Source organism: Chaetura pelagica, unplaced genomic scaffold, assembly GCF_000747805.2.
Source record: "Chaetura pelagica isolate M959 unplaced genomic scaffold, ChaPel_1.0 scaffold356, whole genome shotgun sequence".
In the NCBI taxonomy this organism is placed as follows: domain Eukaryota; kingdom Metazoa; phylum Chordata; class Aves; order Apodiformes; family Apodidae; genus Chaetura; species Chaetura pelagica.
In genome coordinates, this window is record NW_009953964.1 from 9638648 (window position 1) to 9651788 (window position 13141).

Here is a 13141-nt window from a genome sequence, read left to right on the forward strand (position 1 = left end):
CATCCCTCCAGTCCCAAAAGCAGGAGCTATGCAACCACCTGACACTCATTTCAGCCTCCAGTTCCAAATTGCTCTTATCCTACCCTTTGGAAAATTAGATTGTCAGGGTACCAAATATGCTCCTTACTATTTGCCATGTAATTAAGCAGTAATTTCTGCCCAAGGCTAATCTCAGAGTGGATTTTTCCTGTGGAGCTCAGTGCCAGAGTTCCCATTTGTCATTCAGTGGCACACCAAGCAGCAAGACCTAAACTCACAAAAGGATTTTCTCCACTCATCATCTCTCTTCTACTTTGGTGGCAGCTGGGATTCTGTATTTAGAGATGTTTGTGCTGGGCAAACAAGTTAGCAGAGAGCAGCCTCATTAGGAATTCACATGGGTACCCACCCCAGCACACAGTGGGAATGAGGTGCTGACTGCTCTGTTTCTGGACCCCAAATACTCCCCAGAATGGGATGTACACTAAAACCTCCTCTTTCTTTCTCCTCAGCTTGGCAGCCTCCAAAGAAGCTGAAGCAGCAGCACGATCTGCCCCCAAACCCATGTCTCCTTCTGATTTCTTGGATAAGTTGATGGGGCGAACGTCAGGATACGATGCCAGGATCAGGCCAAATTTTAAAGGTATGCAGGACTCCTGCTTGTGTGGGTTTGTTTCTTTTGGGGATTGAAAACTCATTAACTGTGTATGGAATAAGAATAATCATTATATTAATATGAAATATGTATGATAATGAGATATTTGGCACATGGATGCTTTGTAGATGTCTAGAAAGGCATCCAACTTCCACTCAGAATGCAGACCATCTTGTAACAACTTGACATGCAGGAAACACTTCAATACAGGGATCAGGGATCCTGCCAAACCGAACTGTGACCAACAGGGACAGATTACAAGAAAAACTTCAACTTTTCCTCTAGGTCACAGCTCACAGCACCTTCTAAGAGCAGGTAAAGCCAAGAAAAGTTCCTCCCATCAAGCTCCAGGAGCAAGATGCCATGAGCAGCTCTGAGCCATCACTGTCTCCCACAGAAGAGTGTTTTCTTTTTAACCAATCTCACTATTACAGAGATAGACCCTTGACTCACAACCAGAGATAGCAGGACCTGCCCCTCTCAGCCACTGTCCAGCCCTCTTCAGTGCTCATTTCATTCACTTGTTTCCTACCACCAATTTCTCCTCATCCTAAGATTCAACTGGCAATGCTAACACAGGGTTACCATGATCTGTTAATAATGATGACAGCATCTGCCACACAGCATCAAGAAATGAGCTCCATTTGAGGCTTTTAACCTGGAGATAGGTGGGAAAGTGATATCCTAGTAACCAACCAGACAATAGAAAACACTGCTGGCTTAATCCAAATCACAAAGAGTTAAGAATCCACCCTCTAAACCTGCCTACACTAAACGATGCACGCACACAAAAGAAATTAAACTTTAATATTTAATGAAATGTATATAATATCTTCCTGCTGAAGGCAGCTGTATTGCACTTTTATTTGAGTTAATATAATTTCAATTTCAATGAACTACACCTTCCCCACAGGGTATTTTTGCTGGCTTAGCCTCCCACACATAAATCAGGGTCCAATTTATAGGGGAGGCACAAGAGGTGTTTTACAGAGCTTGGGGTTGTAGCTCTCAAAGCTTGTCATGTAAATTAACTGCTGTAACTCATAAGGGTGTTTTAATGGCTCAGATCCAAACTAAAATAATTCCAAAGATCCGTATCAGATTGATTTTTTCAGGAGGGGAAGATTAACAAAAATAAGACCACAGCTTTTCCCTAAATGCTGAGAAGTCTAGACTTAGCTGGGGATTCACATCCTGAGAACATGGAAGAAGCATCTGGGCTTTGCTTTCAGTTGGAGGATGATGTCAGTAACCCAGGCAGGGATAAGAGCTGGACCCAGCAGGTGTGGGACAGGGGACCTCTAACCCAAGCTGTACCCTTAACCTTGCTTCTAGGAATCTGTGTTCCCACTGCAAAAGTGGTACTTTTCAGCGGCCAGCAGGGAAGATTCTAGAGTCTTACACATGCTAAAAACAACCAAACAAAACACCCTGCAAAGTGCTCACAGCTCCCCTTGGACACAGCAGGGAGAGCAGGGTGCCTCAACAAGAGCTGAGCTTTCCCAAGGACAGTTCCCTTCATGGGTACTGGACCAAGCTCATCCCATACTCAGCTTCCCTAGGTCACATCAGCACAGGAACAGAAAGACCAGGGCCAGAACCTCCATGCATGAGCACCTGCAGTCACCCAGGAAGTCAGCTCAGGATTTTTCTCACACATGGACTTCCTATATAGTTCATGAGATGGATCCAGAGAAGAAAACTGTTACTCCTGAGCTCAACAGGAGCATTACAGAGAGATAAAACAAGTGCTAAAGCTTGATGGTAAAATGTGGTTTCAGCTGCTGGTTAAATTCTACAAGCCTGTTGGATAAGAGGGTTTCATGAAGAGAGGAAAAAAAATACACCATTTTGTACCTGATATACCTGACCATACTGTGGCTGGAAAGACAGCTGCACAGATGTGAGCTGCTGTTGCACTGGCAAAAGGCTGTCTGGGAGCTGGTTAGACAGCAGCCTGCTTGGACTGCCTGGCACTCACACCCAGAGAATCCCAGCCATAGGCAGCATTGCTGCTACGTGGCTGCAAACCTACTCCCACAAAGGCCAGGCACCAAGTTTCTGAAGAGGCTGAAGTAAGAGAGAAGGAAAGTGAAATGAAGAGGAGCAACCCCAGCTCCAATTACTACTTAGTAACCAGGAAATTCCATTCATTTCTACAGAAGAGGAAGTTTGCACTGATTAGAGGCACAAGTCACTTGTTAGAGGCACAAGTCACTTGGTAAAGCCAACCCTCCAAGTATTTCATCTTGCAGCAGCTGCCAGACTGCAGATGTGGCCTTAACAGACAAGTGTCACTCTCTGAGCAAGGCTGAGCCATCAGACAGTGTTTGAAATTCAGACACCATCCTCATCTCCATAAAGGATGGAAGAATAATCTAAAAATCCACACTTCTCTTCCACAGATCTTATCTTCCCAAAAGCATCTGTCACAGGGATGATGTGAGATTAGTTCTCTGGTGTTAAAATGACCCCTCTGTTCCTGGGGAGGTTCCTCTACTCTCTGCCCATGCTGCCTTTACCCACCACTAACTGAGCAGCACCACTAGCAGGTCCTTTAGGAGCCCCCAGGGCTGTTTTGCTTCTCCCCTCCCCTTGTCACAGCTCTGCAACAACCCCCTCACTGTACATGAACAAGCCACTGGTTTGCCAGGCACCAGATGTGGCTCTGGTTCCAAAATGCTCTCTGAATTTTTGCACTGTGCTGAACTGCAGCTCTTGGCACTGAGGGGGATGCCAGTGCCCCTTTTCCACCTCAGATTTTCCAGACAATATCGTGAACCGCTTCCAGTCACACCGATACCCTTGGGCACCAGCACCACATGGACAGACTGACCCCCATGCCCTCTAATCACCATCTTTGCATCCCTTAACCTCCATTTTGGTCACTTCTTAACTTTTCTAACCTAAGCAGGCTGAGCAAAGCTTCAGTCTGAAAGCAAATAAAGCCCAGCAGAGGCATGGCCCAAAATCTGGGTACCCCCTCTCCCAAAACAGGACAGAAAACTTCTGCTGGCAGAGCCCTGAGGTCTCCCATCCAGCTGGCAAGCTGTGCAGACACCACATTGTCACACAGGGACTTGCTCCTTTGCCCAGCATGATCCCCACAGCACCCTCTGCTGCACTGGCTCCGTAGGGAGTATGTGGTCCTAGGTCAGAAGCATTTAGATGCTTTAAATGAGCATTTTTAAAGTGTATATATATAGGCGTTAATGCTACAGAGTGGAAATCCTTTGTCTTATAAGCACACAATGAACTGCTGTTCCAATCTGTATTTGTCATGCAGGCCCACCAGTGAATGTCAGCTGCAACATTTTCATCAACAGTTTTGGTTCGATTGCAGAAACAACCATGGTAAGTACAAAGCCCAGCACAGCTGCTCAGCCTCACACTCTCAGCAAATGAAGCATCACACTCCTCTGTAATGTAAGGAGGGGAAAGCAATGTGTTCCCAAGTTTTAGCTCAAGTCTGAATAAATTCATGGTCAACACACGACACGTAGTTGAAGATCAGAGTCTCCACAGGGTCAGAAAAGGAAACAAAAAGGAAACAAACAGTTCTTTCTGAAGACTTGCCCAAGGCTCCAAGCTCAGAGACAGTTGCAGATACTTTGTGTTGAACTGCATATAAATCCAGAAATTTGAATCACTGCTTTAAAGTGAAGGGAAAAGAGCTGAACTCAAATTCAGTCTGCACCAGATGTCAAATTCCTAAAGACTGACAGAACTGCCAGATTATTCTTTTCATGGAGTCATTTCTGTTAGACAATGATTTTTCTTAAAAAAATCAAAACCACTATTTGCAAGCTAAGGTTCACTTCAGATAAAATTACTGAGCATGGCTAAAACCTGTACCTACTTGGCAAGATAGTAGGAGCAAAGAATCACTAGAACAGGAGATAATTGCTCCACCTAAGAACAATTAAAGATTAGTTGTGACATAATCAGTGAACAGCAAAGGAAAGCTCTGGAGCTACAGCACCTGACCTCTGTGCTAATTACAGCTGATCCAGAAATATGATGTTTAATTACTATTTGGTAGGTTTCTTTTTCTAGAAAGATGTTGAATGAAGAATGCAAGACTCCAGTTTCAGGAGTTCTGTGCATTCAGGCAGGATGTTATGGGCTTTACATCTAGATCACACCCTGTGACTTGAGCAAGTCACTTGGCACGCACAGCACTGCCAGAGCACATCAAGAGCTGTTACACCTGGGCCTGCAAGTCTCCTCTGACACTGCATGATTCTTCTGGAAGTGTTTGGGGCTCGGGGCAGTTCAGTTCCAGCAGGAGAAAAAAATAAAAATGGCTGTTACTGTACAAGCACAAAGGAAGACATTTCACAACTGGATTGCAGAATTTGTCAGAGTTCAGAGATGAGAAGTATATTTACAGATTCATTTGTATGTAAAGCAAACCAGAAAGAACTAGAACCAAAATACACGTGTTCCTCATGTGCAATTTCATTGGATACTTCCTTTGGTGGTACAGGCACTAGCTACTCTGTTCCTACACAGTCTAGCAGAGACCATCCACAGCTTGCAAGGGAGAGGAGCAGGCCCACAAGGGATCCCTGTGCAGCTCACAGGGCACATCACAAATGACATGTTTTCCAGTATCTCTGTCCTATACTGCAAAATGCATCAGAGCAGCCATACAAAGATGTCACAGGATCCCAGTAAGCAGGATGCTCCATGAAATTAGCATAGACTGGCATGAGAGAGAAAGAGATATGCATTTCTCCTCCAAGACATGCTGCAGGGACTTGCTATTCTCTCCAGATACAACTCATCTCACAGTCTGTCTTCCATAGAAAAAATTCCCATGGGAACCCAAAAACCACCCTCTGGGCACATTGCTTTGTCTAGAAATACCCAAGCCAGCTCTGACAAGCTAGTCCAGATGTCAGGCTGACACAGCAGTGCACACAGCCTCATATGGTGCACAGCTTTGGGGACAGCCATTCTGCTTGTAAACTCTGACAAGAACACAAGCAGCACAGGTACTGAAGCACCTAAAAGCAAGACCCCAGCAAGTCAGAGCAGTCTCTGGGATTTGCTGCCTTGAGATTCACTCTGCAGAGAAGCCAGGCCCTACCCACTGCTTAAGGATGCAGTAGGACAAACAGGCAGTGTCATCTCTCCACCACAGCTTCTGGGAAGGGCAGAAGACCCTGTCATGAAGGGATTTTGAGACAGACCTGACTACTTTGAATTTGAACCAGTGATCAAGTATCTGCGGGAGCAAAAACACTTGGGTGGTAGAGAGGCAATTCAGTGTTTCACCATGAAGCAAGCAGTGCTCCATCACTGATGGTGGTAACACTCCCCCAGCTGCATGACTGGCCAAAAGAGAAAGAACAACACTATGGTTTAAACCTCAATTAGGCACTCTAAGCCTGGGTAGGCCCAGGTTCCAAGTACTACATCAACTTTTACTTCGATCCTATTGCACTGCTACCTGCAGGAAAAGTTGTTATGGATACCAGACATATAATTACTGAAGCATTTAAAACATTTTCAGTGTTGGTTCCTACAGAAAATACCACTGTTGCCCTTTAACTTCATACTGCCTGAAGCTCACAAATCAGCATAAATCATGAGGTCACTATGCAGAGGATTAGAGAGATTAGAGGTAAATTCTCACTTACAGTCCAAGGCATTGTGGAAGTTAGAGGAGGAGAAAATGCAGGAAAACAGAACAAAACAGACATTTGATGCAGCCACTTAGGTCTACAAATCACAGAAAGGAGGACAGTGATTTGAGGGTGAGAGAAGGCACAGGCTTTCCAGAGCAGGCAGAAAGCTGATACCTGCCCCACAAAGGTTCAAAATGGACAAGAATGGAAACCTGAAAAGCTATGGCAAGGCTAAAGGAAAAAAACAACAGTCATCCACCAATCTGAATTCTCCAAAGCAGATCTTACTTAGAGCAAGGGAAGTAAACTCCTTTAAGCATCCTGTAGAACCAGAGACCAAATATAAAAGCCTCTAGTAGTGCACATAATTGATTGGATATTTATGTTAGTTTGTGGCTTATAGCTTTTATTCACCAACCTCACTTGCAAACAGCTCTTAGAACAAGGGAACCTGTGACTGGGGCCACAACCCTGTGAAGCAACAAGGGCTTCAAGGGGAAAGAGGCAACCAACTACAACAGCCAGTGCAGACAACCTCCTTCTGTCCCAAAGCATTACTGCAACAAGGCATCCAGCACCAAGGCATTCCAGGGGACAAAAGCAAGATGCATCCTCCCTAACTATACATCTTTTTAAAAACCACCAGACAAGTCCCAACACAAGCTGCTAAATCCCTTTTTGCTCTTCAGATACATAAACACCTTCCCCCCAGCTGTAACAGAGTAGGAAACAGAGCAAAGCTACACAGTCTTCATGCAAAATGAAATAGAAGCCAAGTGTCTAGGGAACAGGGTCTTGGTTTTAAGTGAATAAACTACACCAGCTATGGCTTTTCTTTGTAGCATAAGACAATTGCTAAGATTATCTGAGCATTTCATCTAACAAGTATCCTGCTATAAAATTGGAATTAAGCAATGCCCTTCATCTCTCTTCCAACAGAAGCTGCATTTTTAAGGATACATTGATTGCTTAAGCAGTTGGGAGCATTTTGCATCCAATGAAAACACATAGAGGAGGAGAAACCTATTTTTACATCATCACCTGAGGTTGCTAGGAGCTGGACTCTATGCTCAAGATTACACCTTCCAGTCTTATGCTTTAAAGAAGACCCACATGAAGCAAACAAGTGTTTAAAAGAAATAAAGACACAAAACAGCCAGCATAGACTTCCCTGTGTATATACATACACATTTCTTTCTGATTATTTAATGCCACCATTTTGCCATCTGAAGAGAGCAAAGCAAATGTTTCCCAGCCATCTCCAACACGGCCACAACTGGTCTCCCAGAGTCTCCTAAGGACAGGAGAAGCTCAAGGCTGCAACTCCCTGAATGTTAAATACTTGTTCAGAGACATCTGTGCATGAACTTTCCAACGAGGTCACAAACCACTCTGCAAAACAGGCCAAGCAATTTGCTCCAGCCTCAAAGGCCAGAGAGCAGCAGGTAGCAAACACAACTGCTTAAGTGAGTGGATCACATTTAATACTGGCCCCTGATTAAATGAGTAGGTCACATTTAATACTGGCCCCACTCATTCCCAGGTCAGCAAAAGATCTAGTTATCAACACACAAAGCCTGCAGTAAAGGTTAGGCTTTGAGCTCAATTTTCTGCAGTCAGTCATTCTTAAACCCAATCATCAGTCCCACAGAGATGATAAGCATGGAACAAGTCACAAAACGCAAAATGAAAAGGTTTTCACAACATCTCATACAGCCTGCTGCTGCTTCAGTGTTAGACCTCAGTGTTTTGGCCACTTCTGTGCTTGGAGTTTGCCTCTGCACTAAACAGAGGGGGCAATTTAAAAAAGAACACCAAAAAAACCAAAAACCAAAACCAAAGTATTAAATAGAACTAGGTAATTCAAATGCAAGGACACAAAAAGAAGCTACAGAAAAAAACCCTCTACTAAACCCCTAAGCCTTCAGTTCATACTTCTAGCTGCAACCCACCCCCAGCAGCTCCTTCCTCAGCCCAAAGGAATGTGCTTTCCCCTCCTTTGTAGGAAAATACAGCAAAAAAAATTGTTTTGGCTTCCAGCACAAAACAGCCCCACTCCCCCCCCCCAGCAACAATAAGCATTAGGATACTGTCCCTACCCATTCCTACCTTCCTCAAGGAGCAGCCTTTCTCCCCAGCAGCACCTCCAGCACAGCTGCCAGCCATGCTGCCTCCTCCCTGTGCCCCAGGTGTGGCTTTATACCAGGCTTCAAATTGGCTACTTGGCTACAGCTGTGGCAAAGTCACCAGCTCTCTTATTAACCCTTCCAAGCCACACTGCCTCCTCCCTCTGGCCCAGGTGTGGTTTTCACACCAGGCTTCAAAGTGGCTGCTTGGCGACAGCTGTGGCAAGGTCACCAGCTCTGCTCTCTTATTAACCTTTCCAAGGGCTGGTGTGTTGGTTTTTTTTGCAGTTAGTCAGTTTTATCTCTCCTTTGCAAGGCAAGTAGCCTTGAAAATGCTTGTTCATTCCCTTTCTAGAAAATAAACCCAATGCCAATAGAGCTGCTTGTGCTCTGCAGCCCAACAGAATCCCCTCCTGGGTGTCTACCCTGTTGTTTTTTTCCATCAGCAAAATTTAAATCTATCAAACTGAAGTCTCTCATCAAAACTTCCCAGTGCAGAAACTGGTCTGACAGAACCCCTGAGTCAGGGGCTGAAACCTATTGAGCTTCCTGACAGCCTCCATCCTTCTTCACAGCACCACCCCCCACCTGCCACCACTTTCATCAGCTCACCCAGCATCAGGTGCCAAGAGTGTGGTGTCTTGGGAAGCAAAGGTCTGAAAAGATCCTCCATTTCCTTGGCCCCTTGTGAAACCACTAAGCAGAATTCCATTTCAGCATTATCAAACTGAACTACTTTGGTCACTTCAGTTCTTTTCTTCCTGCCCTGTGTCATTTCCCCCTTGGGAGTAAAATGCCTTTGTGCCAAATTGCAAAGCTGAATGCCTTCACAGCTCTGTGTTGCTGCTCTGCACTCCCAAGCCAGCCAGAGAAACAGGCTGCACAAGGTAATCAATGTCTGGATGTGATGGGCAAACAAATGAGGAGCTCAAGTGATAAGAAGGACATGGAGAAAGATTATTTTTTTTTTTGCTGAGTTTGCAGCCCCAGTAAAACCTTTTTTTTTTTTCCCCCTTGAAATTCACATCAGAAACTAGGCCTTTCAGTCCATCATTTAGGAACAACTATGGACTTCCTGGTGATTCTAACTAAGACCTCATATAACAGCATCCAAGAGAAAATTATGTACCTCCAGATACTCAATAACTGAGTGTTGTTTGCCTCATCACCTCTCAGCTTGACTGCAATGCCTGGGCACAAAGCTTCACACACAGGATCCATCAGCTGGTACAGAACACTGTAACCCTAATCTGAGTCTTTGTCACAGCCACAGACATGCCCCATTTGCTCTCCCTGCCTTCTGCTGGCTCCTCAGGCTGTGTCGTGTCCAGACACTGTGCTTGTTTTTACATGAATGTTCAAAGAATCCTGGACACAAGGAATCTAAAAGGCTGCCCAGCACCTTCAGTACCACAGTGCAATGCAGCTGCCTGGTGTAAGGAAAGGGCATCTGGGAGGAAACAGCTCTTCCCAATGGCCAGGCCAGGACTGTGGGGTAAACCCATCGAGAAGGAAGGTCTTCCTAAACACACACACACAGAAAAAATACTGATGTCCTAAAATGACAAAGCCAGAGACTTGCAGTCAGTGCATGTATTCTTTTCCTTTGTCCTTTTCTTTTTTACATCACCACATAAATGCTCAGGTGTCTATATTCCAAAACGAGCAAAAAAAAAATCCACTGCAAATGCTTCTCTCCAAAGGAGGAGCACAAAGAATAGCACACATCAGAGTTAGTCACCACTCTGCTGAACATCCAGTGGAAGGAGGTAGAGTGGTCTCCCCCACCACACATCCATGACATGCTCCTGGACTGTTCCTACAAAGGGCATGAGCAGAGGATACTTGGTCTCTGGAGATGAGTTAGGAGGAGGCTTCTCACATTCATCTACTGTGAGAAGTTAATTTCCTTTGGCCCACAAGCATGTGATTAATATCCCTCATCAGGGTGACAAACCTGTGGCATTCATTCTGCCTATGGCCTCTTAGGTCTGCTGTGGTGGCAGCACAAACCACACGACACCTCCCTTCTCACCCTTTCCTTTTGGCAACTTCAGGAGCTGAAGCAGTGAATTGACTCCAGCAACAAAGCTTATCCCCAGCAGCACAGGCTGTTGTAGAGAGATTGGCTCCATTTGCTACCCCCCTCCCTCCAACCCTGCAGGCTGAGAACACTTCTGGGCAGCTACCCCTGAAGTTTCTTCCAAACATGAGTTCAATTTTTGTTGTACATGACATAACCCCCCAACCAGAGCCGACCTGTTAACATCCAGCTTATTTGTAGCTGAATAAGCAAAACAACCTTTTGCTTTCCACCTCTTAGGTCAGTGACATTGATTTCCCGTGACTGCAATGGCTGCAGATCTTTACACACAGAAAAGGAAGAACTGAAAATGTACAAGCTGCTCAGGGAGGTGCTGTGTGCCGTGGGAGGCAGAGCTTCTGGCTTGCTTTCCCTCTCCACATTTGCGTGACTGGCCAGTCCTGCACTAAGAGCCTGGTTCCCAGCTGCCCACAGCTATTGCTATTCACATTTTCTCAAGACACATTATCCAGAATGGACAGAGATTAATAATTAAGTCAGAGGGAGGCAACAGGAGTTGTGAAGGTGACTTTTGGAATATCAGCAGAAGGAGACAGTGTTGCAGCTCCTGTTCATGTTCAGAAGTCTGCTCCTTTTAGCATCAAGTCCCTGGTTCATTTGCTGTTGTCACAACCATTAATGTCATTAGCAGCTTCCCTGCTCCAAGGATGCAGGTGGCACTAAGTGGCCTGAAACAGATTCTAGACCATGGGCTTGGCTGTGAACTGCCCCATCCAAAAACACAAGGCACACAAGACACAATCCTCTCCCAAATGACTGGACTCCACAACAGTCATGTCCTCCTAGATAAGTAACTGTAAGTTCATGTCAAATGAGTATTTGAGGCAGCAGCATCAGAAAAACTGTCCTCCACATTTACCCTTCAACTCCAGAGCTTAATGTTCTCCACATGGAAAGACTAGACCTGATGGCAGAGCCAGAGAGGTCTCCTCAGAGATTTGCAATAGTCTCACTGAAAGAAAGGTCCTAGTGCCTGCAGCAGGTATTAAATAGCAGCAGGTGTGTCAGACACCCTCCATTAACTGTCTCTTAATAGAAGTCTTCAAAGTACATTAGTATTAGAAAGGCACCAAAGAAACCCTGAATCATGATAGCAACTATTAGTTTGGGCCAGGGCAATGAGACTGGTTAATTATATGCTGGTCTTCAGACACAATCTGCTTCTATACTTAGAAAATGTCAATTAATTTATGGACAAGGAGCTTTTATCCCTCTCCTGATGGCTGCCACATCCTCTCCCCATTTCAATTTGTTGGCTCACTCTCTTATGTGACATTCAGCAGAAAAGAGGCATGGAGATCACCCTGGGAAGCTATTGGTCAGACAGGGAGAGGAGAAACTGCCTTTAATTGTCCAGGGGAGTGTCTGAGCTTGACCTCAGCCTCTAGCCCTGGCCTGGGGAGCTCAGGGGAGCTGTAAGACACATGCTTACAAGGCAGAGACATTGCACAGTGCTAGGGGATTAGCTGCAATTAAAGAAGACTGACATTCTATAAAATCTGTAGCATTTCTGGTATTTTGACATTAGGAAGAGGAACCCAGAACACCCCCTTTAGGATTAAGAGAGCAGACCTCACGCACATCCCTTCTGTCTTCACATGCTGTCGCCAAGGGCAGCTGCTCCCATCTGTGAACCTGAGCTACCCCTGTATTAGTGGACACACAGGGAACATGCCTTCCCAGGCTCACTCTGCCTTTTCTTTTCACAAGCCTGGAGAAACCATATCTAGACACAGTGTGGGATGGCTCAAAAGAGAAAAGAAGTTGCTTTGACATCCTTTCCCCCTTAATCCTCCAAAATAGTCATCTTGCTGACACCAGCCTTGCAGCTCCTTCAACTTAACATCACTTCTCCAGCCCCAGGGCTCAGACCAGAGGTCTTGATTCTTCACCCCCAGCTGATGATTGCTGTGATGGAGGGATGCAAGGTCAGGCAGCTGCTCATGCTATGAGAGCTGTAAGCCACAGAGCTAAGAACAACAACAGCTCCTTGAGAAATAAAGCCAGGAGGGCTGGTCCATAGCTTGGGATGTGTTTTGGTTTTGAGAATGATTTTAGTACATGTTCCCCAGTTCTCAGCATTTCCAGCCTGCTCTGAGCACTAACTGCATCCCTCTGCTCCCTGCTTGCCCCGTGCAGGATTACAGGGTGAACATCTTCCTGCGGCAGCAGTGGAACGACCCCCGGCTGGCCTACAATGAATACCCTGATGACTCTCTAGACCTGGACCCCTCCATGCTGGACTCCATCTGGAAGCCTGACTTGTTCTTTGCTAATGAGAAAGGGGCCCATTTCCATGAGATTACCACAGACAACAAGCTTCTGAGGATCTCCAGAAATGGCAATGTCCTCTACAGCATCAGGTGAGGTGACTCAATGGGGAGAGCTCCTCCAGGGTGGGAGAGTCAGCCAGAGCTGAACTCACAGAATCACAGAATTATTGAGGATCAGCATTTTCAGCATTATCAAACCAAAGGACACAGGTCTAGCTAAATGAACCAACTCACTTCCTGTAAGCTTGGTGAACAAAATATTTTCAGCACAGATGATGGTAGAGGGCAGCACAGAGAAGCCATGGAAAATGCAGCCTGCACCTGGTGGAAAATGGAGCTTGAGAGACAAAACTAGAGGTCTCAGGTGG

General features: G+C 45.5%; 1 protein-coding gene across 2 annotated transcripts in view; it reads left to right on the forward strand.

Annotated features, from left to right (window-relative positions):
- Positions 1-456: 456 nt before the first annotated feature.
- Positions 457-13141, forward strand: part of GLRA1 (glycine receptor, alpha 1) — a 20231-nt gene continuing 7546 nt past the window's right edge. For both annotated transcript variants that reach the window (XM_010002018.1, XM_010002019.1), the window contains exons 1-3: positions 457-622; positions 3921-3988; positions 12640-12863. In XM_010002018.1, the coding sequence (XP_010000320.1) occupies positions 457-622; positions 3921-3988; positions 12640-12863 (458 nt within the window). The remainder of the gene's footprint in view (positions 623-3920; positions 3989-12639; positions 12864-13141) is intronic.